This window comes from Urtica dioica, chromosome 9, assembly GCF_054948205.1.
Source record: "Urtica dioica subsp. dioica isolate 48M chromosome 9, U.dioica_male_clone48M_v1_H2, whole genome shotgun sequence".
Lineage (NCBI taxonomy): Eukaryota > Viridiplantae > Streptophyta > Magnoliopsida > Rosales > Urticaceae > Urtica > Urtica dioica.
The window spans coordinates 25,032,328-25,058,839 of NC_142764.1; the positions used below are offsets into that span (position 1 = coordinate 25,032,328).

Below are 26,512 nucleotides of genomic sequence, written 5' to 3' on the forward strand. Positions count from 1 at the left end.
CAAGTCTTAAAATGTCTATCCTGGAAATTGTTTCTAAAGAAGGAGTACATCTCCTAAAATCAGTAGACATAATTTTAAAGGAGTACAACTCCTAACATTCACATAATAATAGATAATTGTTCCAAAATAAGGAGTACATACTCCATAACACAAGTATGTAATACATAAAAGGTAGCTTCAAAATACATGTAACTTGCTTATCAATAGCTTGTAATTACTCCTTGAATAAACCTCTGGGGCGCATCGAGGGTTCACGCCTGGTGTTACGGGTCCTAAACCTGGGGCTTCTCTGCATATCCAAGTGGTCATTAACGTTAAATGAAGTTTAATACTGCAAGTTGGATGGAGACACTACGGCACGCAAGTTGCTTACCCTGAGCACGGCTGGTTGACTGGGTTGTGCACTTGTCTTTGTTGGCTGTGAAGATGTTTGAGCTTGAGTAGTTTGAGGTCCTTGCTGTGTTTGGCCTCTGCTTGCACGTTGTTGTCTCTATAAAAGTGCACACGTATACGCAAGTTTAATATACGTAACAAAATTGCACAAATACTTGAGTATAAAACAAAAGAGTAACCTGTTCTTCTTGTTGTCTCCGGTAACAAGTCTTTGCATTGTGCCCAACTTTTCCACACTTTGAGCATTTAATAGACACATATTTCCGTGTCATGTGCGTACCCTTTTGAGGAACAACTTCGTCGTGTTCAAGACGCCTAAGCTTCTTAGGCCTACCGGGCTTAGCTCTATCTGGTGGCATCTCCATGGGAGTGAGTCGTGTTCTTGGCCATTGATCAGTTGGGTTAATCGGGTTTATCATGTTGGTGTACGTGTTTGTATAACATTCTTTCTTGTACCACGGAGAGACGTACTTGAGTGGATCGTCATGCTTGTGCCAAATACAACTTATTGCGTGAGCGCACGGTATTCCTGCCAAATATAGAGGTTGAAGTTCATTACAGATAAGTATGACATAATTCTGAAAATATTCAATTTAAATTTAGAACATCCACGTACCCGACAAATCCCATCTTCGGCATGAACAAGTAGAACGTGCGAGATTAACGGCATACATGGAACCATACACATTTGAGACCTGGTAATTTGATTCTCACACCAATATGCAATGTTCTCTGCACTAAGAACCTTATTTGTTTCCAGAATTTTGTATATCCTTGGTCCAATTTCGCCTTTCCACTTCTGACCCGCCACCCTTTGTTTACTGAACCTTTGCAAAATGTACATTCTTAGTCGTTCCAACAGAGAAAGGATTGGCTTCTGCCTCGCCATGAGTACAGCTCTTGTCCCATTGAAGCTCTCGCAGAGGTTATTGAGCAAAATTTCGCACTTGGGGCCAGTCCGGAAGTTACATCGTGCCCAGTGTTGCGGTTCTTTTGCAATCAGCCATTCGTAAGCGTCTGGCTCTTCTGCTTTTATCAACTCCATCTGAGCTTCAAAACGTGGTGTGGAGTACGCCATAGCAGCTCCCATCATCAAGGTTTTGAGATATTGTCCTTTAAATACCTGTCAATCAATGTGTATACTCAAATATATTCTATTCCATATATTTATTACTCAAATACTGTAAGTATTCCATAAAGACTGTAAATATTGTTACCTTGGTGAAGTTACCCAGGAGATGGCGTGCACAGTGACGGTGTTCAGCTTGAACTGAGCCATCCTCCCACATATCGCTCAATGCTTCTGCCAATCCTTTTTGCTTGTCAGAGATAAAGGTCCAATGATGACCATTGTTGATGCTCAAATCCTCTTTCAAGAAATTCAAGAACCATGCCCACGACGACTTCCCTTCGGACTCGACAACAGCATATGCAATAGGGAACATTGAGTTGTTGGCATCAATTCCAATGGGCGATAGAAGTTGACCGGTGTGGTGACCCTTAATATGACACCCATCAACGCCAATTACTGGCCTACAGTGAGTGAACCCTGCTTTGCATCCGTGAAAGCATATATAAATCCGCTTGAAAATAGGCTGACCATCAGATCCCGCCTCGGTTTCTATTTCAACAGTTGATCCAGGATTAGATCTTTTGAGTTCAGCAGCGTAATCCCATAGACCGGCGTACTGCTCTTTGAAAGAGCCTTCAATTGCACGATTAGCAATCTTCTTAGCTCTATACGCTTTTACCCGGTTACACTCAAGCACATAATCCTGCTGAACCCGATTCATGAAGTCAGCTGCGGACCACGATTCACTGTCTTTGAAATGTTGTTGATAGGTCTTTGCCAACCACTTGGAGGTAGCAAACCTGTTCTTGTTAACTCTTGGACAAGTATGCTCAGCCTTGTATGTCTTTATGATAAACATACCTGTGTCGGCCATGAGTGACGCATAACACGTCCACGTGCAGTTAGGGTCCTTGCACTCCGCTCGGACTCGGTTTGAGTCGTTCTTCTTGAAGTGTATGTCTTTCCCCGCTCGGATTGCGTACTCGCGAATTGCGTCTTTGAATACCTTTGACGTAGGGAAAACTAAACCTAACTTCAACGTCGGATTTTTCAAGTCCGTGTCTTCTCTGAAAGTCTGAAACCTTGGAAGCTTTTTCTGCACATTCCGGCGATCCCTGAATTTATCTGGAATTGAAGTGCTAGCACCATTGTCAGCTTCAACCTCGTCTTCGCTTGTCGAGTACGCAATACCTCCTATCTCAGCATCTATGTCGTAGTCAGAACCGTTATCTGAGCTGTCGTGGTCGGAAACTACCCTTTTGCCTTTTCTATTCAACCCGCCCAAGCCAATGTCGACAGCGTCACCATCAACCTGTACATCATCTTCACTTACCGCAAAACCAAATTCCTGTTGAATTTCTTCAGTTTCATGGACTGGTTGTGTCTCATTGTCAACAGGATCATGGACTGGTTGTGGCTCATTGTCAACAGGATCATGGACTGGTTGTGGCTCATCATCGTGTTGTTGCTCCTCATCCACACGTTCAGCAGCTACATTAGCCCAAGCCTCTTCAAACAGATCTGCCATGTCTCGATGTATTTTATCCTCTTGCTGTTGTTTTTGTTGCGCCAACTCATCTTGGTCTTCTTCTATCATGTCATCCCAAGCCTGCTCAAACATCGCATTTATGTCTACACCTTCTTGAACATGATCACCCTGTTGCTTGTCTTGATCATGCTCACCATCATGCATTTCTTCATCAGGTTGACCACAGTCTTGTTGTACTTGTTCAGGCTCTTCTACAGCAGGTTGTGTGTCGTCTTCACCTTGCTGGAATACATTGTGATCTTCCACATCAATTACGTCATGAGTTGCAACAACCAAGTCTTGGTCAGTCTCATCTACATGACATGTATTTGGTGATTGTACTGGGTGTTCACAAAACATGTTAACCTCCCAAGATGTCTTAAGAACATCAGAAATAACTTCTAACAAAGTCTCGTCATCGTCCACATATTCCAGCTTTCTTTGCCTTTGAGGCTTAATGAAGTACAAAGCACCCGCCCAGTAACCAAGCTGATTCATCAGTATTCCATCCAACAATATAATTGACATCCGGTCTACGTCTGCGTTCTCAAATACTGTTATAGACCCACCAGCGTAAGATGCTGTGCCATTGCCGAATGCTATGGAACCCCCGTGATAAAGATTCAGTTTAAACTTGTTCAGCAACTCCTCTGAAAACAATATCGAAAATATTTAAGGTTAAACAATTTAGTAGTTACTTCTCAACAACACACAAAACACAATAAATATGAAACCCTAACCGCATGTCCCACAAAAACAAAGACTCAGTGGTCCCCAAATAAAGTAAAAAGGATTCAAAGGACAAAGACAAAGAATATTTACTCCTTTATAAACTGGTCCCCCCATATAGAACAACATCTTTTCGGCAAAAGAGAAATCCAGTAGAGATTTTGTCGTTTATTACTTACCATAACACCCAGTTTGAAGTGGGGTCCGATTTGATGCACGTGGGGTCCGATTTGATGCACATTGCCGCGTCGATGATGAATAACTTTCTTCTCTCCCACTTCTTGACTGAGGACTGACCTTCGAAGGCGATTGTTCTTTCTTTTTCCCCCGCGCCGGAGATTTTGACTTCGACGGAGTGGTCTTGTCCTTCATCGGCGATTGTGCTTTCTTTTTCCCCCGCGCCGGAGATTTTGACTTCGACGCCCTGGTCTTGTCCTTCATCGGCGATTTTCCTTTCTTTTTCCCCCGCGCCGGAGATTTTGACTTCGACAAACTGGGCTTGTCCTTCATCGGCGATTTTTCTTTTTTTTTCACCATCACGATTTAGGGTTTCTGTCTGTCGAATCGAATGGGTAACAAATAATTCTTCATATATCCAAAACGTTTGGTATTCTTTTTTTTAATTATTTGTTATTTTAAGAAAACGTTTTATTAAACAATTTCCTTAAAACAATTCGAATTCATATGCATCATTACTATATTGCCCCTTGTTTCATTGTCACGTGATTAACATATGCCTATTTGACTGACAGAGTTATGACGGAAGGACTACATGGGTCCAAAAACAAAGTTCAAATATGAATAAGATCGTTTTCAGAATTCGGGGACTAACTTGAAATATCTGCCATAATATAGGGGGCAAATATGTCATTTTTCCTTTTATTTATTGTTTGTGCGGTGTTGTTGTTCTCTAGGTTGGTCATATTCTCGAACAGTTGGTGTTCATACAAGGACACATTTTTTCTGGAGTGTTTTGAATAATTTAATTTCCTTACATCTTGTAGGCTATGATGTGATGAAAATGGTTTCTACAAGTGGGTTTAGTTTGTGCTTGGTACTACACCATGGTTCAATTAGCTCTGTTCACAACAGACCTAATTACGCTATAAACCAGGGTTTGCATGCTCATTTGGATTCAAATGCAAGTAAAAAGCTTGCCCTTTTGAATGAGGTTTATGTGCCAAGGAAAAGTTCGATGATTGGGTCCGCAAAGGTGAATGCGGTTACCTCTGATGAGTTCGGATATCCTTGTGAAGAAGAACACGAAGAAGACCTCAAAGAATTCGAATTCGAAGCCAATTTTTCTGAGAATATATTGCCTCCCTGGGGTAATTTGGATAATTACGAGGACCCAGATGTGGAAGAGGGTGTTTCAGACCAGCGAAAGACTGTTCTCGAAGAGCCGGCCATTGTAAGTGTAGATAATGTTCATTTCTTGGAGGAAACTGATGTGGAAATCTTATCCCAGAGGATTTTGACGCTGAGTCAAACGAATAAGCCCAGAAGCGCACTGGAATTGCTGAATTCCATGGAGTCATCGGGGCTTGGTCCCCAGTCACACGCTTGCAATTCGCTCTTGTCGTGTCTTTTGAGGAACGGCCTAGTCGAGGAGGGCATGAGATTGTTCGGATACATGAAGAGGAAAAAGATCACCACCGGGCACTCGTGTAGCTTGATACTCAAAGGGGTCGCCAAATCCCGGGGCTGCAACGCCGCCATAGACCTCTTCGGCGAAATGGAAGAGGACGCCGATGTCAAGAGCCGCTTCGACCCGATCGTCTACAACACTATGATATCCCTCTGCGGGAGAGAAAACAACTGGCTCGAAGCCGCGAGGCTGTGGAGATCGATGAGGGAGAGCCGCCTCGGCGGGACCCGGGTGACCTACTCCGTCCTGGTCTGCACATTCGCTCGGTGCGGCCAGAACGAGCTAGCCCTCGACGCCTACGTCGAAATGACCGAGCTCGAGCCCGATCCCGACACGATGCAAGCCGCGATCGGCGCGGCCGCCAAGGAAGGGAAATGGGAATTCGCTCTGGGCGTCTTCGACGCGATGCTGAGGAGAGAGCTCGTGCCGAGCCGCGTGGCCTGCAACGCGCTGATCAACTCGCTGGGAAAAGCCGGGGAGGCCGAGAAAGCTCTGGGGGCTTTTAAGGCCATGAGTTCGCTGGGCCACCGAGCCGACTCGTACACGTGGCGGGCGGTCCTCGGGGCGCTCGGTCGGGCGGGGCGGCACGGGGAGGCTCTGCGGGTCTTCGGGGCGGTGGCGGAGCCGAGCCTCCACGTGTTCAACGCGGCTCTGGCGTCGTGCTCGAAGCTCGGGTCGTGGGAGAGAGCGGTGCAGATCTTGTGGCGGATGGAGAGCAGCGGAGTGAAGCCCTCGACGGCTTCGTACAATCTCGTCATCGGCGCCTGCGAGACGGCAAGGAAACCCCGAGTCGCTCTGCAAGTCTACGACCACATGCTCTCCGACCCCGACACCTTCACTCGCCTGCTCATCTTGAGGCTCTGCATTTGGGGCTCTCTCTGGGACCATGTACACCAAATCCTCAATGTAAGCCCTGCCTATCTTTTCATTGTATTTTGACTTTGAGAGAGAGAGAGAGAGTATTAGGATGATTACTATTTGAATATTGGTTCCGGTTCCGATAAGTCGTAAACCTTATCAGCTTAGTCTTTTTGTTAATTTTAAATTTTAGCCATAACTCCTGAATTGATATGATTTTTTTGGTTTTGTTTTAACAAAAAGGGCTTGACTGGTATGATTTATAATTTTAACCATTATGGGTAAATTATAACATTAAGCCTCCGAAAGTCCAATAATTTGTTGTGTTTCTCTACCGCAGGAGGGTTCGCCGGACGGGTCGCTCTATAACGTGGCTATACAGGGAATGTGCCTGAGAGGCAAGGCTAACTTGGCGAAGAAACTCTACGCAAAGATGCAAACTTTTGGCTTACGAGCGGACGGCAAAACCAGGGCTTTGATGCTTCAGAACTTGAGAAAACGCCCTCTCCGACGGCGGCGAAGATATCGGCAACCGACTTATTCTCGCCGGAGAACATTGTCTTCTCTCACCTCGTGACAAACTACTTCACAACTAATAGATTGCTTCTAAAAAAAAGTGTAGATATTTATGTAATATATGGTGGTTGTGTTACACATTGCCAAGAAAGTACAATGTGGAAAAGTTTATACACGATAGTACCAAGATCCACAATTGTACCTCACGTAACAGAATGAATTACGTACTGTAATTTTTAGTTTTATCAGATGACAGTAGTTTGATTTTCTTTGATATAAGCCATCCTAAAATATTCAATGTAATACCAAAATATAAGTACAATATTCTTTCAATGACTTGATTTGCAGGAAAGATAAAAGATTGATGGAGGTTTTAGGAAGAGGACGGAGTATGAGGTGGAGAAGAAGAAATGCGATACGAAGATTGAACTTTGGACTCCAACATTGAGACGTATCTATCGAGCATCGAAATGACAGCTTCGAACTCCGTGACTTGTTGCTCGATCGTGTCGATTTGCTGGACGTAGTCGTCGAAGCTACGGCTTTTGGACTTCAATTGCTCGACGAAAACCCTAAGCCCCGAAGCCACGTCGCCGTAGCCTCTGTACTCCTCCGTGAGGCGATCGTTCATCTTCGCCAACAGCTCCAGATGGTTGTTCGTCCCCTGGAAACGGAGAATGAGAAGCGGCGAAAAGGAAAATTTCACGACTGAGTTCTGTTTGCTTCCTCGTGAATTGGAATAGAATCAATCACCTGTAGCTCGGATTTGACCATGGAAACGACGCTGGTGAAGAGATCGTTGAGAGAATCGGCGAGCTCGTCGTTCGTCTCCGCCATTTTCCTTGTCTTCGATCTCTCGGATAGCATTCGCTCTCGGGCGACCGAATCCAAACCCGAGAGAAACCCGGATCCGCTTGAGGTTCGAATAGATATATTGCGCTTGAAGAGAGTGCTGAGAATCGCAGAGATTGAGCTCGAATAAATGTTTCAACAAACCCCTGAACTTTGTTGAAACATATTTTTTTTTTAATAAATATAATATATATTTGATAAAATGGTCACAGTGGACGGCCTATTTTAATGTTTTAATTTATAATTGTAAAAAAAAAACATATAATCCTATTTTCAACACCGTGAATGAGGATTGTTTACAAAAATCAAACGATTAAAGAGGTCGAAATGTTCATAATTTTTTTTTTTAAACGCAGACACCTATAGGCCATTATTCAAACGGACTCTATAAAATGAGAAAATAACGTATTTATACCTTTAATTTAAGTAATATATATCTTTTGGTTTTCAGAAATATCTAGCTTGTACTCTGAGTTATATGATAATGACGACATTATATTTAAAATTCATAACTATGCCGAATATATATTTTTTGTTGATATTTTCTTGACTGACTCTGATAAATTTTTGAAAATCCGATTTAGCATTCACTTATTTAAAAATTTTATTTAAAAACCCCTCCCTCTCTAAATTATGAACTTAGGAGAGAGAGAGATTTTTTTTCTCTTATTTATTTATTTTTTTGAATTAATAAGTTAAAAAAGTGAGGGCAAGATAGTGTATTTTTAAGTGTCAAGAGTCAAAATAAAAAGGTAAAAAAAATGTATACATTCGGCATATTTATAAAATTTAAGGTATAATATCGTCATTATCATAAAACTCATGGTAGAACTCCAACTTTTCTGAAAGGAAAACTTGAGTAACCAATCTCAGTGCTCCTCACTTTCAACCAAAGCTTTATGTTAAATACTTTAAAAAAAATCAAGTTTTTTGGTGGGTAAAATGTCCAACATGTCTTTTTAAAAAATTTCGAAATCACGAGAAAAAATGAAGGCAAAAACTTCAAAAACACTAGTAAACTGAAGACAAAACTTTCGAAACGATTAGAAAAATTAAGACAAAAAACTTCGAAATCAATATTCTCAAAATAATTTATTTTCAAAGTTTTTATTTTTATTTTTATATCTTCGAAAATTTTGTCTTTATTTTTTTAGTGATTTCGAAATTTTTATTTTTATCCTTTTAATCATTTCGAAGTTTTTTAACAACAGCATTTTAGACGTTTTACCAATAAAATTTTTTGTTTTTAAAAGGGTTCGACATGGATTTCAAGTGTGACTTAAGTAACTTAACATAAGCCTACAATCATTTTCCTTTACAAGATTGATCATTTCAAGAAAAAATAATAATAATAATAATATTAGTAAAATAGGAGATCGTGAGATTTTTAGTTTTGACATACGCTCTCCAAAAGCCTTTTCTTTCGAATCTCCCCATTTTTGGGCGTCACAGTAACAGCGTTTCATCATCGTCTTCTTTGTGATCTCTGAGATTTGGGGATTTCCCATCCTACAGAGAAGGAATGTCGAAGAAGAAAGTCGCTGGCAGCACCATGACGCTCAAGGATTTCCATGGCGGCTCGATCCCCTCCGATCTCCCTCTCCCTTCCGCGCCTGGTTTGTAAGTACCTTTCTAATCTTCTCGCCATCAAAACCCTAAATCGCCGCTCGAGATCTGTTCATTTCCTTTGAGTTCCTTAAACTAACCTTCCTCCAGATCTGTAACTCGAAACCCTAGGTTTCTCTGTTGCTTTGTCATTTCTGATACGATTCGATTGGTTTGGGGATTTTGTTGGGCAGAATCGTGAGGCCATCCGATCGTCCCGGTTACGACAGGCCGGCCCAGTGGGGGAACCAATTAGGCCGGGCCGACAATCGTCCCCGGCCTCACACCTCCCCGGCGGCGAGGCATTTCGACGACAAAGCTCCGTTCCTCACTCACACGCCAAACATCGGCCGGAACTTCGACGAGGACGAGAGGAAGCCCCTCGACGGCGGCTCCGCTCCCCGCAGGACCGTCAGCGACGAGAGCCTCCGGCCGGGACCGGAGCCGAAGCCGAAGCGAGAGTCCGTCTCCTCCTCCGGCGCCTCGTGGGGCCGCCAGGTGTCGCCGGGCCCCGCTCCCCCGACCGGAGGGTCCCACCAGAACGCGTGGGCCGCGAGGAAGGAGGCGGCAGCGGCGGGCCCCGTGGAGCAGCGGGCCCGCCCGGCGTGGTCGGCTCCGGACGTGGTGTCGAAGCTCGCCCACGCCAGTGCGCTCGAGAAGGTCTCATCGGGGCGGTGGCAATCGAAGCCGTCCGCAAGTTTCTCGGCCGACACAGAGCTCGTGAGGTCTCCGGAGCCAGAGGTCGGCTCTCATGTGGCCGAGGGGTTTGGTGATTTGGAGAAGAACATTAGGGTTTCAGAGACTCAAACTGGTTCGGAACCTGAGGAGCGGCCCAAGTTGAAGTTGCTTCCGAGAACAAAGCCGCTCGAGACGCTGGAACCTCCTGTAGTCGAGCCTGTTATTCAGGTAGTTGTTACTCTTATCAGCGTAATAGACAAAAGACAAGAAAAGAGAATAGAGTTCAATCTCTGATGCATTTTGTGGATATCAATTGACAGCAGGCAACTGAAGTTCGTCCGAGTCAATACATTGAAAAGAACGGAACTTCGAACGTTGCAAAGTCCAGTCCAGTGAGCGTTGAAAGCGAAAAAGAAAAACAGACCGTAGAGCGCCCAAAGTTGAATTTAAAGCCGCGGACTCAGCCTGTTGAGAAAGTGGAAGTTGTTGAAAGTGAAAGGTCAGTAGTCTGAATGCTTCCGATTGTGATTTTGATTAATTTGTTGTAGTTATCTTATTGCTGTCAAACAATCTGATATTGTAGCGTAGATATCATTTTCTGTGTGTGAGATAAAAAAAAAGTGTCTGGATTTGGTTGGCTTTTAGACCAAATACATAATTTCTCTGGTGCAGTTACCATATGTTGCCGTTTGGAATAAAGATCATTTGTGTTCGATATTACCGGTGCTAGAATTTCAGTGTGTTGCTGACTGTATTGTTTCTACATCTCTTCCGTTTATTAGCTGTCTTTGACCATTTTTCTTCTGAAGCTTTACATTAAACCATCAATGTAAAACTAGCTTTTGTCACTATTCTGGTTGGACTTTTTCCCTTGTGTAGTACACAACACAAGTTGCGTCCTTTACCTGTCCCCTCCCTTTCCCTGTTTCACGTTTCCATTGCCTTTCCGATTCTCACTATATGACAATTGGTTTTCTCTGTATTTATTTATTTATTGGGCAATTTGTTTTCTCGTATTGATATCTGCATGTGTCACATATCCATCCTTTACTATGATACCTATAAGATAAAGGTCAGAACAGTGTTGGGCAGAACTCAGTTTGACTTAAATTACTTGTCTGAATATAAAATGCTTAGAGATTTAAAATGAACACAGTATTCATGAAAGACGTGGAGGTTGTTTACACAAACCAACTGTTTACAAATAAATTATAATGTATTTTATGGTCGGAATATGTTCGAAGAATTGAGTTATCATTATTACTACCTTAGTGTGGATGCATAATTTGTATTCAACTGGCTCAGATATCTTAAGAATCTGTTTTTATTTTTTTGTTCTCCGTGTGGGTGATACACCTTCCAGCTTAGCAGATTGAGTTAATTCCCTGCAGTGCGCCGTTTAATGATTTCTATTTGATGATGTGTAAACTTCATAATTTTGCTCACGTTTTTGTATCTGTCAATGGTGTAGGAAATCGGTATTTGGGGGTGCTCGTCCACGCGAACTAGTGAGTAAATTAATCTTGCATATGTATAATTTCATTATCATTAATTTATCAAGTGTATAATCACATTATTATACATTATCATTATTTTATCAGGTGTGCAATCGCATAATTGATTCTAGTGAATAAGTATCTTCTTTAGACCTTATCTAACACCAAACAAAATATGCCTTTGAAAGTCTTATGTTGCATCCTCCGCTCCAGACACCCTTCTAGCATTTTTCTTTTAATTGTTATTTTGTAACTCTACCAAGATATAACACTGAACCTTAGTTCTCATCTCAAGAATATGTTCATCTGTCATGGTCTTCTACTGAATGAATTACTATCACTAGCGACTCTGGGCTTCTCTGCTTGATGTTGAATTTGTTCATTTGATTTGTTTTAAGGTTCTGAAAGAAAGAGGGGTCGACGATGTCGTAATCAACCACGACACTGTTCAGAATGCCGAGAGGTGATTACTTAATCCAGACTCTATCCCGACTGTTACTTTTCTCTCCGAAATTCGCTTGGGGAGAGCGTCAACTTACACTCATCAATCGCTGTTGACAGGGTCGAGAAATTCTCCGGTCACGCAAGAAACGAGAATCCCGCTACCGACGCGCGGACCGGAAAGAAATTCGATAGAAGGGAAGTCGAGGCGAGGACCGAGAATCCCGCGGCCGACCAACGGCTCGGAAGGAAAGCTGACAGGAAGGAACAGGTGGCGGAGTCCGATCGGAGAAACTGGCGAAGCGGAGACAACCGGAGGAGCAACAGAGAGACAGAGAAGGCGCCTCAGCAGCAACCGGAGAGAGCTCCGTCGCCGGAGACTTGGCGTAAACCCGACGAGCAGAGGCCAAACTCGAGCTCCGGCGACTCTTCCGGTCCGCGCTACGGGAAAGTGGCGTCGGCCATTGAGCTCGCCACGTCGTTCTCCAAGTCATCGGTGTCCAGTCCCAAGGACCGGACAACCGCCCAAAGGAATTTACCTGGCCGCCCTCAGCCTCAGATACCTTTCTCGCGATTGGCGAGTCCGACGCCAAGGCCTCAGCCTCAGATCAACGGTTACTAAAACACACTTTAATGTCCTCTTTGTCACCATCCCTTTTTCCTTTTAATTACCTGTCCCCTTCCAAAGAGCACAGTGGTTGCCCATTTGTTTCTCATCGAAAATGGTCTCTTTGATTCAAGTTTCTAAATTTTGGAAGAGGACATTTTTTTTTTAAATCAACTTTCTTAAACCATTTGTTATCTTTCATTCATGGAGCTTCTTGGCTTACAAGTACTGCATTCTTCTCATACTTTTTAAGAGAAAGTGATGTGATGTTATAGTTGCCTACGTGTGTTTTATGTTTCTTAACTGTATAATATTTTTCTGTTCGTGATAATGATTTACCAGTAACGCACTCAGGGGTTAATGGATTTGAGTACAATGTCATCTCAGATTTTGGTGATACGTGATATCATAGATAACTCGCACGAGAAATTTGGCATATAAATTTATGTGCTATTTGATCTTTATTTTATTTTATAATTACAAAAAGAGTGTATTAAAAGTGCACATTTTCAAAATAGTGCTTATTCTAAATATATTGTTTTTTTAAATAACGTTTTCTTAAGTGGTAGGTTGTCATTTTCTTTATAAATAAAATTAAAGTTATATAGATAACAAAATAGTAAAGATTTGTAAAAAAAACTGTTAATAATTTGAAAAAGACGTTTAAAAAAAATTACCATATATAAATTTCCACAAAATTGACGGAGTTGCAAGTCGTGTAGCACATTCGCATTAGTAATCCAGAATTAACACGCCCGCAACCATTGAATAGTGATAGACATTCATTACTTTGAAAACCCACACGCGTTTAATCATTTTCTTTTTCTGGTCTAAGAATTTCCTAGGATGGAGTAGCAACATGTACCGAGTGGGACCATTATAGTAGTGGTTGATGTAGATGAGCGTTCGTTTCACATATCAAATTGATTAAAATTGATTGAAATCCGTATTCAGATGCAAAGTGATACAAGTCAAATCTTTATCAAGAAATAAATTACATTCCTCCAATTATTAGTGGAATCCAACCTCAAAGATAATACGGTCAGTCAAAACTACAGCGTTAAATTGGCGGCATAAGTAACGGAACAAAGAAAATTACTACCAACAACTTTGTTATATCTATCGTATGGACGCTAAAAATTAGGTCAAACCAAATATACTCTTAAAGTAAACCAGCATGGTTTTGCATGGACCCTAATGACGAGGCTGAATTATTCCTCCTTTTTTTATTTTTATTTTTTCTAATTTGGTTTCTTAATTTCAAGATCGCTTTTGCTTTCTTGTATTTGTTTTTTCCTTTCTTTTTCTATTTTTCTTTTATACCTTTCTCATTGAACAAGTGCAAAACGAACAAAATCGAGATCGTTGGACTCGACCATATCCCACTGACCTTATGTTGCTCAAAATCCCAATATCAATAATACAGAAAAGAGGATGAAAAATAATGAAAACATTTCAATCACCTTGTCACAAACCAGGCCTTTCGGGCTCCACAAATATATCTTGAATTGATTTTCTTTCCTAAACCTTCAATTACTACAGATATTAATTATCTCTCACAGTGCCTTAATCTCGTTTACACGACCACGAAGGCCTTTTCCAAGATTACGTAAACGCTTGGCAAGCGTGGTTGATCAGTCGTTTTTGGTACATAAATTCTCAGTCTACGTCAATGGCGAGCAAGTTTTGTGATGGCTAAGGTACGATATATAAGCTGCTCTTCTCTGTAGTTATAACATCTCTGCTTTTCATTGGCCGATATCTCACAACTTTGTCCAATCAAAAGCATATTTTGAGATCTAAGTTCGAAAATTTCCAACCGTTGGCTCTAAACATGATAGAGTGGACTTGGTCCGAGCTCGTAACGGCTCTGAAAGAGTGTCAAGAAACACTTCCTAGAAGCAAAAACAGTCCTTTTATTACTCAGAGGGTCTTGGACTGTCTCGTCGAAAAGCTCGCTTTGCCTCGTCCTTCAGATCATTCCGCGTTTCAATTACCTTCCACCGCAAGAAAGTCCAGAAGCTTGAGGAACTCTCCGAGGACTTGGTGGTTCGAAGATCTCGTGTTCTTGAACCCCGATTTCGTCGAGAAGCTGATAAATACGATGATATCCCACGGGCTAAACCACCGTTTGGTTTCCGAGTTTCTCTTCTACTATCGAAAGTCCAAATGTCACAGCACCGAGACCTCCGAGGCGGTCATTAGTCTTCTCTCTCTGCTCGATAAACGGTCCGTCTCTTTCAAGGGCTTGTTCGACGCTTACCAAGAGGCCTCGAGGGTCAGAGTGAGCGAGATACACATGCGTGCCTTGGAGAGCCTGATCGGCTCGCAGCTAGATCGAGTCACGCTCGGCTATTTGCTTGTCCCGTCTCCTCGGGGGAGTGATTTCGCGTACAACGTCGATTTCGTTCTCAACTTGGTTAAGTGGTTTCTTTCGAGCTTCGATCGATGTGGTTTGCGATTGAATAAGGTCGGGTTGTTGATGGACTCGTACCTATCGGAGGTCGCCTCGGATCCGCATATCACACACTCGAAGTTCTTGAAACTAGTCACGGCTCTGCCGGATTGTGCAACCGAGTCTCATGACCGTCTCTACCAAGCCATCGACATGTATTTCGAGGTACGTGGATATATTTTATTTCCTGCTCATATTTCTTATCGAACTTTGAATTCCGTGATTTTTTAGCGCGAGATTCTTAACATATTCATTTCAAGACGGTGGAATATTTTGGATTCACTCATTTTAGGTCTGATCCGATTATTTTTGGACCAAACGCTCATTTGAGTACATTAGGCTTTGACACCAAGTCAAGTATTACATGTTTCATCTCAAAAATAAGGAAAAATTGTATAAAATAGTTATTCGAAATTTCTTGATTAACAAAATAGCAAACGTTTCAACTTTTCAGAAAAATAGTCAAATTTACGTTTTCAAAATTTTGACGATTATTATAAGCAATTTAGTACTTCAAAAAAATTAATCTTGGGGTCAATTTTTTTTTTTGAAACTAGATTACTACACATTTTTTGTTATTTTATCAAATTAAGATAAATCTTGACTATTTTGCAAATTAATGACTTTAAATTGGTTATTTAGCTACGTCACTCTATAAATAAATAACTCGCGTGATAAAATGTGACGTGATAAATAATTTCTTTTATTTTACAGGTCCACGGAGAGCTGCGCGAAGAAGAGAAAATAAGTCTATGTCGTGCCTTGAACTACGAGAAGCTTTCGACGGAGGCATTGAGACATTTGGCTGCAAACTCTAAGTTTCCTTCGAGAGTTTCTGTGAAAGCTTTCACGTCACAGAGCTCTAATCTCACGAGTTTGATCCGTAAAATATACCTTTTCGAGGAGTTTAAAAATCTTTCTCAGGAGGACGGTAACGGAAAATTTGAAGCAGATTTGCAAGCGCTTCTTGGCTGGAACGAAGTTGAATTGAAGAAGGTTTGTCCAACGACGACACAGAAAATGGCTTGTACTAGAACATCTGGGTCCGGGAGATATTTGCCAAAGCTATGTGGGTGCTAGTTAGTAGGAAAAAGTAATCATTTTAATGACGTTTTTTGGTAGGACTTTTATGATATGTTGTTGGTAGATACATATAGGACACGGTAAAGAAAATTATTAGGAATCGTCTGTTTTCGATATATTTATTTTCGTGACACACATTCTTTGCCTATAGATTTTTGTTGTTGCTTATCTGATCATGTTTCTCAAATTTTAATTCATTTGACCTGTTTAGCGTCCCATATATTATTCAATTTATTTTAATTTTCGGACCATTATTTTTATAAAGTACTTACACTATGAGACTTTGAATGAACCCATAATGTACGTGGGAATCGTTTGGATGACTTTATGAGTGTCATTTATAAAGTTCCAGTCGAAGTATGTGGTGCAATCAAAGGTATGTGCGCCTTCTTTAGTGGGGCTCTATTGATGGCAAAAGAAATTTCATGAGTGGCACGACTCACGAGCCGACAAGTGAAACCCGATGGTTAACCGCAGTTATTAATTTTAACCACGATATAATAGTTAACGTAAACTTTGACCGCATCAATCGCGGTTAAATTTAACTGGGCGGTTAACTTATTATCCCTTTGACCAAATGAAGCAATTGATAAGGCGTCTATCGCAAGCTGCGGTCTCGTCACAGTATTGTATCCTCCGATCATCGGAGATCGATCATATCATCCGGTGAGCAGAGCAGAGTCGTTTCGGGTGAAGCTCCTGCGAAGAGCCTCATCGGCGACGGAAGTGCCGTCGGGTTACATGCCGATCTACATCGGAGAAGAGCTTCTTGCCAATGATTCCGATCGGTGTTTCGGTCGTCGTTCCGACAAAAAACAATGGCGAGTTAGGGTTAAAATAGCCGGCGAGTCTCTCGTCGCCGAGTTTAGTATACATACATTCTGTTATACTTTCGGTTACAATCTTTGCTACTTTCAAAATTTCAGTAACTTCGACTGATACCTCTAGTTAGAGGTTTTGGTAATGTTAAAACTCATAGATTGTGTTTGGTAGTTAACTCAAACTGTTTTTTGTTTTCTAATTTTTGTAGTTGTACTGAAAAACTGTTTTGTAGTTGTTTTCAAAAAGCTGTTTGGTACAGTTTTCATTTTTTTTTTAGAAAGTGAAAAAACTGAAAAAAGTGTTTGGTATAGTTTTCATTTTTGTTTTTGAAAGAATGAAAAGAGAAGATGAGGAGAAAGAGGAGAGAAGAGAAGAATTTTTTTTTCAAAAACACATTTTATTTGTTTTCAGTTTTCTTTACTTTTTTCCAAAACAACTTCAAAATTTTTTGAAATTTTTTTCCGAAAACAACTTACTAAACACATTTTCCAGTTTTGTTTCCTATTTTCACTTCTTGAAAACTCAAAAACTCAAAAACAGTTTTTGAGTTGATAATCAAACGTACCCATAATTTTTTTGTTTAGCAAGCTTGATAAGTCATTACTTATAAATTTATATATAGTTACATTTGTATGATATATTTGATTACTAGTTTTGCTATTAAAGTTACTTCACTCGATACTTCTAGTTACGATATATGCTATTGTTAAAAACTTAATATTTATTTCAATTATAATTTAAAATTTTAGATGTGTTTGAAAAATTATAGATTTTAGTATTTGAGCAAGTGTTTTAAATATTAAAAACTGTGTTAAAAATAATTATTTGACATAATTTCTCGTTCGGTAACTATTAATGGTTCTGCGTATTGGGACATAATTAGAAAAAACTTTTGAGCATAAAAACCTACAACTTTATTATAATATAATAAGGGGCAATCCAGTCTATTTTTCCGATATTTTCCCACGTGATAAAAGACACCATTCTCATTATAGAGAAAATTTTCCATTTTTAGTTTTTTTTTTACTCTCTCCCAGACAAAACGACATACTTGAGAGAAGACAAACGACGCCGTTTTTGACGCAATCCGTCGTCGTTTCCCTGTCATCAAGTCGAGTCGACCTGCATCTTCGTCATCATTATTAAAATTTAATTGCCCCCTTGCGCAAAAGTCACAACCAACTTTCCGTCTAGTTTCTCGGTTCTCTAATAACAACCTCTTTGATGTTTCATCCGATTTCACACTCTCTCTCTTAAATATGAGAAGGCCATAAAGAAAGGAAACCTTTGCTTCGAAGAGGAAGATCGGCCTCTGTGTGGTGGGTCAATGCTGTTTGATTGAGCAGCCAAGCATCAAGAGAGCGAAGGATGTTGGAGAAGATCGGACTCCCACCGAAGCCGTCTCAGCGAGGCAACAACTGGGTCGTCGATGCCTCGCACTGCCAGGGCTGTTCGTCTCAGTTCTCCTTCATCAACCGCAAGGTTAATCCCGTTCTCGATCATAGGGTTTTGAATTCATCCGATGCAGTTCAATTAACGGATGGCTCTCTCAATTAATTTTTATAAAAAAAATATTGGAACAAGTCATAGAGTTTGATATTGTGGAAATCTCAGCATCACTGTCGGCGATGCGGTGGTTTGCTCTGCAACAGTTGTACGAGCCAAAGGATGGTTTTGAGGGGACAAGGAGACTCTCCGGTGAGGATTTGCCAGCCCTGCAAGACGCTCGAGGAGGCCGCGAGATTCGAGATGCGATACGGTAACAGAACTAGAGCTGGCAAAGGTAACAGCTTTTTCTTCTTCTTCTTCTTCTTTATTTCTCACGTTTCATAATGATCGCTCATTGAATGAGTCGCGGGAATCTGAAGCCTCCGATCACCTGTGTTGATATTGTAGCCCAAAAAACAAGGCTTAATGTAGATAACTAATTTGCTGTTATTTTGCCGTGTTTCATTCTGGTTCATCTAATGGCACATGGAAATGATGGCTTTAAATTGAATAAAAAAAAAAAAAAAAATCAAATTAGCCTTTTGAACTTACTGATTAGCAACATAGCCAAAGGTTTAGATGTTTAGCAAAATAGTCAAATTAATGTTTTATGATTCTGTATTTTGACACTGTCAATAAAAACAATTGTTGATAAGAGTCGGAAAATTAGACGCCTGCTTGTTTTTGAAAATTTTGGCTATTTCACAACTTTTAGACAAAGCTTGGCTTTTTTTTGCAAACGATTAGTTTTGATTAGCTATTAGCTAGAACACCCTTGAATGAGATAATCTAGAAGGGTTGTGCCATGGGTCTGCTTGATCAGAAATTATGATTTCTTTCTTTCATGTTCTATTTCTCTTTTGCAGCAAGTTCAAAGCCCCCACCGAAGTCTGAGGATGACATTTTGAGTGAGGTTTTGGGTAACGACAAAAAGGAATCTTTTGCACCTGGAATGGGATCAAGCAGCAAGAGTGTTTCAAGCGTCGAGAGAGCAACGTCGCTGATTTCTCATGAAAGCACCAGTATTGACAGGGGAGAGAAAGTGAACAGAAGCGCTTCTCTTGATGTGTTTAATGATGGTCAAGCGGCCGAGAAAGAACCTGCTAGCCCCGAGGATCTGCGCCGGCAAGCTGTGGAAGAGAAAAAGAAGTACAGAGTATTGAAAGGGGATGGGAAATCAGACGAGGCTCTAAGAGCTTTCAAAAGAGGAAAGGAGCTCGAAAGGCAGGCCGACGCGTTGGAGATATCTATAAGGAAAAATCGTAGAAAGGCTTTGGTGTCTCAAAATGTTGAAGAGGGCCCGAATAAAGACGACGCCGGAGGATCTAGAAGAGGAAATAAGGTCGCTCGTGTAGAGGGTAAAGAGAAAGACGACCTCGCGGCCGAGCTCAGAGAACTCGGGTGGTCCGATAGGGATCTGCAGGGTGAAGATAAGAAAAAGGCTAACACCAGCTTGGAAGGCGAATTCTCTTCTCTTCTAGGCGAGGTGGCAGAAAAGACAAAAACAGATAAAGGTGGTAATCTCGGAATAGACAAAAGCAAGGTTCTTGTTCATAAGAAGAGAGCACTTGAGCTGAAGCGTGAAGGGAATCTGGCAGAGGCCAAGGAGGAACTAAAGAGAGCTAAAGTTTTAGAAAAGCAGCTTGAAGAACAGGAACTTTTGGCTGGAGCTGAAGATTCCGACGACGAGCTTTCTGCTTTGCTCCGAAGTTTGGACAGTGATAATCAAGACTTGTCTGTTGATCAGTATGAGCAAAGGCCCGATTTTGATATAAGCAGTCTTCTTGGCGATGCCGATCAAATAATGAACGGTAATTTCGATGTGACGGAAGAGGATATGGAAGACCCCGATATTGCAGCAGCTTTGAATTCGTTAGGATGGGCTGATGATGATCACGGCAGCGATGCTCCAGTGGTCGCTGCAGTTGACACGGAAGCACTGTCTAAAGAAATTCTGTCCCTGAAAAGAGAAGCTTTGGCTCAGAAACGAGCAGGTAATGTGTCGGAGGCGATGTCGCTGCTAAAGAAGGCGAAACTGCTTGAAAAGGATCTTGAAACCTTTGAGTCACGAGAAGGAGATTTCGCGAAAGATTCTACTTCTCAAGCTGCTAGTCACTCGTCAACGCAAACAATCCTGAGCGATGAAAGTGTAAATGCCGTAGAGAGATTCGAATCGAAACCCGCGCCGAGGAAGAGTAAGTTGATGATTCAGAAAGAACTTATCAGTTTGAAAAAGAAGGCTCTTGCGTTGAAAAGGGAAGGGCGATTGGATGAGGCCGAAGAAGAGTTGAAGAAAGGAAAGATTCTCGAGCAGCAGCTTGAAGAGATGGATAAAGCTCCGCCAAATGCGAAAGCGATGCCCGTGTCTGCAAGCACTAAGCCCCCAAATTTGGCGTATGACAATCTACCGGGAGTAGATGAGGAGGACGAGAATGTGACCGATCAAGACATGAACGACCCGTCTTATCTCTCTCTACTGAAGAATTTAGGTTGGCAAGAGGAACATAACGACCCTCCAGCGAACATTTCAGCCGAGCCCCGTAAAATAATTGATTCTCCTCCTGTGCCAGTACGCGAATCCGTGGTTGCGAGACCAAGAAAAAGCAGAGCAGAACTTCAGAGGGAGCTTTTGGGGCTAAAAAGGAGATCCCTTGCACTGAGGCGTCAGGGAGAGAGTGAAGAGGCTGAAGAAGTTTCGAGGAAGGCAAAAGATATAGAAGCCCAGATCGCAGAATTGGAACAACCAACAACAGAAGTGCCACAAAGTGCAGATAAAGACCGTGGTGATGCAGAGATGGTCACAGAAAAGGACATGCATGACCCGGCGATGTTATCGGTTCTGAAGGACTTGGGATGGAATGACGGTGCACAAGAGACTTTAGTCACTAGCGAAAAGAGTAACGAAAATGCTTCAAAGTCTGCTGTTTATTCTGATGCCACGTCTGTCACTGTAAAGAGGAGTAAAGGCGAAATCCAAAGGGAGCTTTTGAATTTGAAAAGAAGAGGCCTTGCCCTAAGAAGGAAAGGAGAAATAGAAGAGGCCGAAGAATTGCAGAATGCGGCAAAGGTTCTCGAGGCTCAGCTCGAAGAACTCGAAGCCCCAAAACAACAGGTGTATATGCAAGAAGCCGCAAAGGATGAGAAACCAAATAACTTTGGACCGCCGAGTAACTCTGAAACTGATAGTGGAAGCATAGGTAGTGAGATGGCCAACCTTGGAATCATAAATTCCGATCTTTTGATTCCTTTGAACTCGCCGCCAGTTGCAAGCACTGCTGTCCCTCCTCCACCCGGAAACTCAGAAAATTTGATTGATTTGTTGACCGGTGATTACTGGGCCGGACCTCAAATTGCTGCTGAGAAGCCGCTCGTTAACGAATCGAATCCTACCGATGAACATGCTTCTGTTTCTAGAAACAATGACGTGGGTACTGAAAATATCGCGAAGAAAGAAAATCCCGCCGAAGAACATGTTTCTCCGAACAACGAAACGACCCTCAAGCAAGAAATCTTGGCTCGGAAGAGGAAAGCGCTCGCTTTCAAGAGAGAAGGGAAACTAGCCGAAGCTCGGGAAGAGCTGAGGCAAGCCAAGCTGTTGGAGAAGCGTGGCTCCCAAAACGACACCGAGCCCACAACCAGCCCAAGCAAGGCCCAGGAATCGGCCGCGGGCTCTTCGTCGGCCATCCCACCAAAGCCACTCTCGGGCCGCGACCGGTTCAAGCTCCAGCAAGAGTCCCTCGCTCACAAGCGTCAGGCTATGAAGCTGAGAAGAGAAGGCAGGGCTGAAGAAGCAGATGCCGAGTTCGAGCTTGCCAAATCGCTCGAGGCCCGGCTGGAAGAATCGGCGCCGAACGACGGAGCCGAAGCGGACAGAGATAATCTCGGTGTCGAAGATTTTCTCGACCCTCAGCTTTTGTCGGCTCTGAGGGCGATCGGGATCGACGATGCCAGAGCTACGCCGCCCGTCCCAGATCGATCACAGCCCTCGAAACCGACCGCCGCTACGACCAACGATAGTCCCGACAGAGAGCGGCGGGCTCAACTGGAAGAGCAGATAAAGGCCGAGAAGCTAAAAGCGATCCACTTGAAGCGTTCGGGGAAGCAGGCCGAGGCCTTGGACGTGCTTCGAAACGCCAAGCTTCTCGAGAAGAAATTGAATTCCTTTTCTTGATTTTTCGACTAGAAGATGAGAAATCCGAAGTGGATATGGAAATTTTTTTCTTTTGTTTTGCTCTCCACACCACATACGCGTTTGGTTGCGTCTCTTGCAAGTATGTAAAAGATGGAACACTACCCTGTCCTGCTAGCAACTGATTCGTTGCTATATACATCTATTTTTCAATAAATTTTTTCCTTAGTTGAAAGCTGTAAAATGACCGTTGTGTATTGTTTGTAATATTATAAATTATCTTCGCCAATTCACAACATGCTGACACATTGCCTGGTAAGAAGAAATAAGAATGAATGAGATAACTTGTCGTTAGAAAATGATATATTTGGAAACTGAAAAACACTGGCAGTTAATATATTTTCAAGGGCTTGAAAACAGCAGCTCTTGTAAATAACCAATGGCGTGATCACTATACCAACTCTTAGGTAACAAAAACTATAAAATTTATGTGTTACTCATTTTTCATTTGCAAATTGGTTTGAAGATGAAACGTCACAATTTGTAGTCACTTTAACATAGTAGAACTATTACGTTTTTAATCAATTATTAAGTTTCAACTAATGATGAATTTAATACTATTAAATCCAACTAAAAATAAATAGGCATGAACGATTGAGCACGGAAGAAAGGTTGGGATTAGTATGTCGATTTCACCAAAAAATGCATCCATTTGAACCTTGGTTTTATTAATCCTTGTGAACTAATTAAGCCAAATCATATCATGATAATCAAACGAGATTATCCACGAGAGATGAATTATCAAATCTGACACCTGGCAGGTCTAGTAAGTACTTGAATGGTAATTAAGCATCTCCAACCCTAACACTAAATTTGGTATTAAAATCACAATATTTTTGTGTATTTTAGCACTAATTTTATTTCCAACTCCAGTCATAGCACCAAATTTTCCACTAAAAACAATAATCTCTATTATTATATTATTAAAACTAAATAACCACTTTATTAGTAAATAGGATAAATTATAAAAACCCCCCTTGAACTTAGGTCTTGGTAACGATGTTCACCATCATCTCCAATTTGCCACAAAAATTACTCTGAACTCTTGGTTTTCTTACACGTAGCCCCTTCCGCTAATATTTCTCTGTTATCTCGGCACGTTTTGATCACGTGAAGACGATTTCGAGTGAAATTATCTTTATGGTTTTTTTTTCAACATTAGTAGGCGTCTTCTTCTTCGGAGATTGGGCTTTCTTCTTCTTCGTAGGAGGCTTCGTTCGAAAACAAGAAATGCTAAGATTCAAGGGTCGTGGAGGATTCCACGAAGCTTTTTCACCATTTTGTCGAAATCCTAGATTTTACGATTTTTGGATTTGTTTCGTTTTTAATTTTAATATCAGATATATATATATATATATATATATATATATATTTACGCATTTTAACTTAAATTAAAACAATTTTTTAAATTATTCAAATATTAAAGAATAGGTAAATGTATTCGATTGGGTTAAAATATCATTATAACCTCGAAATCATCCTCACGTGATCAAAATCTTTTGAGATAACAGAGAAATATTGACGGAAAGGGCAACGTGAGAGAAAACCAAGAGTTCAGAGTAATTTCTGTGGCAAATTGAAGATGAGGTGCGGTACCAAGACCTGTGTTCAGGAGGGATTCTTATAATTTATCCTAATAAATATTTCAATAAACAGTTATAATTCTTATACTTTTATAACAAAAATTAAAATGTACTAACTTAAAAAATAATAATATTCTGAAATAAATATTACAAGATGATTAAATTTATGATCTATGTTTAAATTTATTTATGTTTTAATTGAATTTTTAAATTTATTTAAATGTATTTTTGTAGTTAATTTGTAAGTTTTGGTGTTTTATGAAAATTTGTAGGGTTATATATATATATATATGAGAAATTGCTTAATTTGCCACCAATTTCATAACATTTTCCCACTTTCCACCAAAATGTTAATTTTTTTTCCAAAATATCAACATCTATGTCAACAATGTTGACATCTATGTTTACCCTTCACTATTAGATGTCAACATTGTTGACATAGAAGTGACATTTTGGGAAAAATTAGCGTTTTGGTGGAAAGTGGAAAAATGTTATGAAATTGATGACAAATTAAGCAATTTCTCTCTCTCTCTCTCTCTCTCTATATATATATATATATATATTAATTTTGGTAGTCAAATATACGAACTAAAGATTAAAAAAAAAAAAGATATACCGTGTGTGAACAGTATCACATTATATAGTGTGATACAATATCACACGGTATAATTGGCGTGTGAAATGCAGTATGGTCGGAGACAAATCAACATCATATTTACTGATATACCGTGTCACAGTAGAAGCCCTTGGGGGTTATGCACACACAAAAAATGCGCCTAAAAACGTGGCTATATTTGAACGTAGAAATTTGAATAAAATGAGCATTTGTATAATTATAAAAAGTATAGTTCATACTTGGAATACGAATTCTTTAGTATTATCTTCCCAGCTGTACAAGGATGTTGACTTATGCCTTTAATTTGTTTTTAGCGCTGCAACATAGTAAGAAAAGTTTACTTGCCACATGGTCCTTCTGTTTTCCTTTTTTGCGTGATAGATGTTTATGATGCGTTGTTAAAGCTGGTTCCATTGTTAAAATTATTGAGTATGTGGATCCTAAATTGAGCTGACTGCACGTGTTTCTACTCTAAATAATGCAGATATACTAAGGCTCCGTTTAGAACCCGGAAAATATGAGGGAAAAGAAAATAGAAATCCCTCATATTTTATAACTTAGATTGTTTGGATTGAGGAAAATATGATGGAAAAAAAATATGATAGAAAATGTGAGAGAAAATGTATAACTAAAATTAGGATTTCATTTTCCTTCGAAAATCAAATAAAAAAGGAGAATCTCTCTAAATTTGTCTATGAGTGGATCACATTTGTGTATCTCGTCCAGGGACCAAGCCAGAATAGCTCAATAGGGGGGTTTATTTGGAAAACAAATATTTAGAGGGGCTAATTAAAAAAAAATTCATGGTAAAACTTTTTTTTTTTAAATGAGTCAAAAGTGTAAATTTTTAGGGCAAAAATGTAAAATTTATTAAAAATTGGCAAAAAATGTAAATAAAAAATATTTGAGGGGGCCTAATTAAAAAAATTCATGGTAAAAATGATTTTTTCTTAAAAAATTTGGTCAAAAGTGTGAATTTTTTAGGGTAAAAATGTAAAACTTTTTAGAAATGGGCAAAAAATGTAAATAAAAAATATTTAGAGGGGCTAATTAAAAAAAATTCATTGTAAAAATGAAATTTTTTTTAAAAAATGGGTCAAAAGTGTAAATTTGTTAAGGTAAAAAATGTAAAACTTTTTTAAAATGGGCAAAAAATGTAATTATAAAAAATTTGAAGGGGGGCTGGAGCCCACCCTGGACCTGAGTTAGCTCCGTCATTCGTCTCATCGTTACTTTCCCGTTAATTTTCTCTCATATTTTCCATGACTTCCAAATTCAATTAGAATTTTGACTTTTTCTATTATTTTCTCAAACATTTTCATTTTCTCTATAATTTTAATTTTTATCTCTTATTTTCTGGATTCCAAACGGAGCCTAAGTGTTATAAGCTCTAGTGTTCTTTCAGACAATCGTTGCACCGGATGACTATTTTTGTCCCATTGTAAAAAGAATAAGGCCCGACTCTGAACCGACACTTTGGCTCACTACAAGCTCACGCTACTGAGCTCGGCTATGGCTCGCTATTCTTCAGCAGCCACAACTTTTACCTACCATCACGTGCAGTAAAAAACGTATGTTCAATACAATCCTATGCTATTATATATTTTGAAAGAAGATAAAATAGTAGTCGTTGAAGAATAGCGGGCCACCACAATTTTATCGTCTTTCAAAATAGGATAAATTACATAAATACCCCCTGAACTTTTGACCATTTAACAACGTGGTCCTTATTTTTATTTTTCTTACAGCGTCACCCTTGAACTTTGACAATCTTACAAACTTAATCCTTCCGTCTATTTTTCTCAACAATCCATCCATTTTTGACCATGTGATTGACATGTGATTATTTAAAC

At 40.4% G+C, this 26,512-nt stretch overlaps 5 protein-coding genes across 6 annotated transcripts; 4 read left to right on the forward strand and 1 right to left on the reverse strand.

Annotated features, from left to right (window-relative positions):
* Positions 1-4,668: 4,668 nt before the first annotated feature.
* Positions 4,669-6,874, forward strand: EMB2076 (Pentatricopeptide repeat (PPR) superfamily protein). Its single transcript, XM_089627157.1, has 2 exons — positions 4,669-6,276; positions 6,569-6,874. The coding sequence occupies exons 1-2, from the start codon at positions 4,738-4,740 to the stop codon at positions 6,803-6,805; spliced, it is 1,776 nt and encodes a 591-aa protein (XP_089483283.1). The 5' UTR covers positions 4,669-4,737; the 3' UTR covers positions 6,806-6,874.
* On the reverse strand, positions 6,833-7,773 carry LOC149386133 (biogenesis of lysosome-related organelles complex 1 subunit 2-like). The gene is made up of 2 exons (XM_089627158.1): positions 7,498-7,773; positions 6,833-7,408 (listed from the first exon to the last, which is right to left on the reverse strand). The coding sequence occupies exons 1-2, from the start codon at positions 7,609-7,611 to the stop codon at positions 7,118-7,120; spliced, it is 405 nt and encodes a 134-aa protein (XP_089483284.1). The 5' UTR covers positions 7,612-7,773; the 3' UTR covers positions 6,833-7,117.
* Positions 7,774-8,925: 1,152 nt separating this feature from the next.
* LOC149386134 (eukaryotic translation initiation factor-like protein) lies at positions 8,926-12,705 on the forward strand. Of its 2 annotated transcripts, none has more exons than XM_089626053.1 (6): positions 8,926-9,216; positions 9,396-10,107; positions 10,200-10,378; positions 11,351-11,387; positions 11,774-11,838; positions 11,937-12,705. In XM_089626053.1, exons 1-6 carry the CDS (start codon positions 9,119-9,121, stop codon positions 12,436-12,438), a joined length of 1,593 nt encoding a protein of 530 aa, XP_089482179.1. In that variant the 5' UTR covers positions 8,926-9,118; the 3' UTR covers positions 12,439-12,705. The 2 variants fall into 2 exon arrangements, with proteins under 2 accessions (XP_089482179.1, XP_089482180.1); XM_089626054.1 differs by having other exon boundaries at positions 10,203-10,378.
* A 1,405-nt stretch (positions 12,706-14,110) lies between these two features.
* On the forward strand, positions 14,111-16,083 carry LOC149386135 (BTB/POZ domain-containing protein At3g22104-like). Its single transcript, XM_089627251.1, has 2 exons — positions 14,111-15,043; positions 15,593-16,083. The coding sequence occupies exons 1-2, from the start codon at positions 14,258-14,260 to the stop codon at positions 15,956-15,958; spliced, it is 1,152 nt and encodes a 383-aa protein (XP_089483377.1). The 5' UTR covers positions 14,111-14,257; the 3' UTR covers positions 15,959-16,083.
* A 1,855-nt stretch (positions 16,084-17,938) lies between these two features.
* Positions 17,939-22,698, forward strand: LOC149386136 (phosphoinositide binding protein). Its single transcript, XM_089625387.1, has 3 exons — positions 17,939-18,265; positions 18,398-18,566; positions 19,138-22,698. The coding sequence occupies exons 1-3, from the start codon at positions 18,152-18,154 to the stop codon at positions 22,440-22,442; spliced, it is 3,588 nt and encodes a 1,195-aa protein (XP_089481513.1). The 5' UTR covers positions 17,939-18,151; the 3' UTR covers positions 22,443-22,698.
* The last annotated feature ends 3,814 nt before the right edge of the window (positions 22,699-26,512 follow it).

Excerpts from the sequence above, each read along its gene's own strand:
- LOC149386134 (XM_089626053.1), top strand. The coding sequence starts at position 9,119 with ATGTCGAAGAAGAAAGTCGCTGGCAGCACCATGACGCTCAAGGATTTC. Across the intron at positions 10,379-11,350 it reads GAAGTTGTTGAAAGTGAAAG|GAAATCGGTATTTGGGGGTG; the intron begins GTCAGTAGTCTG and ends TCAATGGTGTAG. Across the intron at positions 11,388-11,773 it reads GTGCTCGTCCACGCGAACTA|GTTCTGAAAGAAAGAGGGGT; the intron begins GTGAGTAAATTA and ends ATTTGTTTTAAG.
- LOC149386133 (XM_089627158.1), bottom strand. The coding sequence starts at position 7,611 with ATGCTATCCGAGAGATCGAAGACAAGGAAAATGGCGGAGACGAACGAC. Across the intron at positions 7,409-7,497 it reads TGGTCAAATCCGAGCTACAG|GGGACGAACAACCATCTGGA; the intron begins GTGATTGATTCT and ends CTCCGTTTCCAG.
- EMB2076 (XM_089627157.1), top strand. The coding sequence starts at position 4,738 with ATGAAAATGGTTTCTACAAGTGGGTTTAGTTTGTGCTTGGTACTACAC. Across the intron at positions 6,277-6,568 it reads ATGTACACCAAATCCTCAAT|GAGGGTTCGCCGGACGGGTC; the intron begins GTAAGCCCTGCC and ends TCTCTACCGCAG.
- LOC149386136 (XM_089625387.1), top strand. The coding sequence starts at position 18,152 with ATGTTGGAGAAGATCGGACTCCCACCGAAGCCGTCTCAGCGAGGCAAC. Across the intron at positions 18,266-18,397 it reads TCTCCTTCATCAACCGCAAG|CATCACTGTCGGCGATGCGG; the intron begins GTTAATCCCGTT and ends TGGAAATCTCAG. Across the intron at positions 18,567-19,137 it reads CAGAACTAGAGCTGGCAAAG|CAAGTTCAAAGCCCCCACCG; the intron begins GTAACAGCTTTT and ends TCTCTTTTGCAG.
- LOC149386135 (XM_089627251.1), top strand. The coding sequence starts at position 14,258 with ATGATAGAGTGGACTTGGTCCGAGCTCGTAACGGCTCTGAAAGAGTGT. Across the intron at positions 15,044-15,592 it reads CCATCGACATGTATTTCGAG|GTCCACGGAGAGCTGCGCGA; the intron begins GTACGTGGATAT and ends TTTATTTTACAG.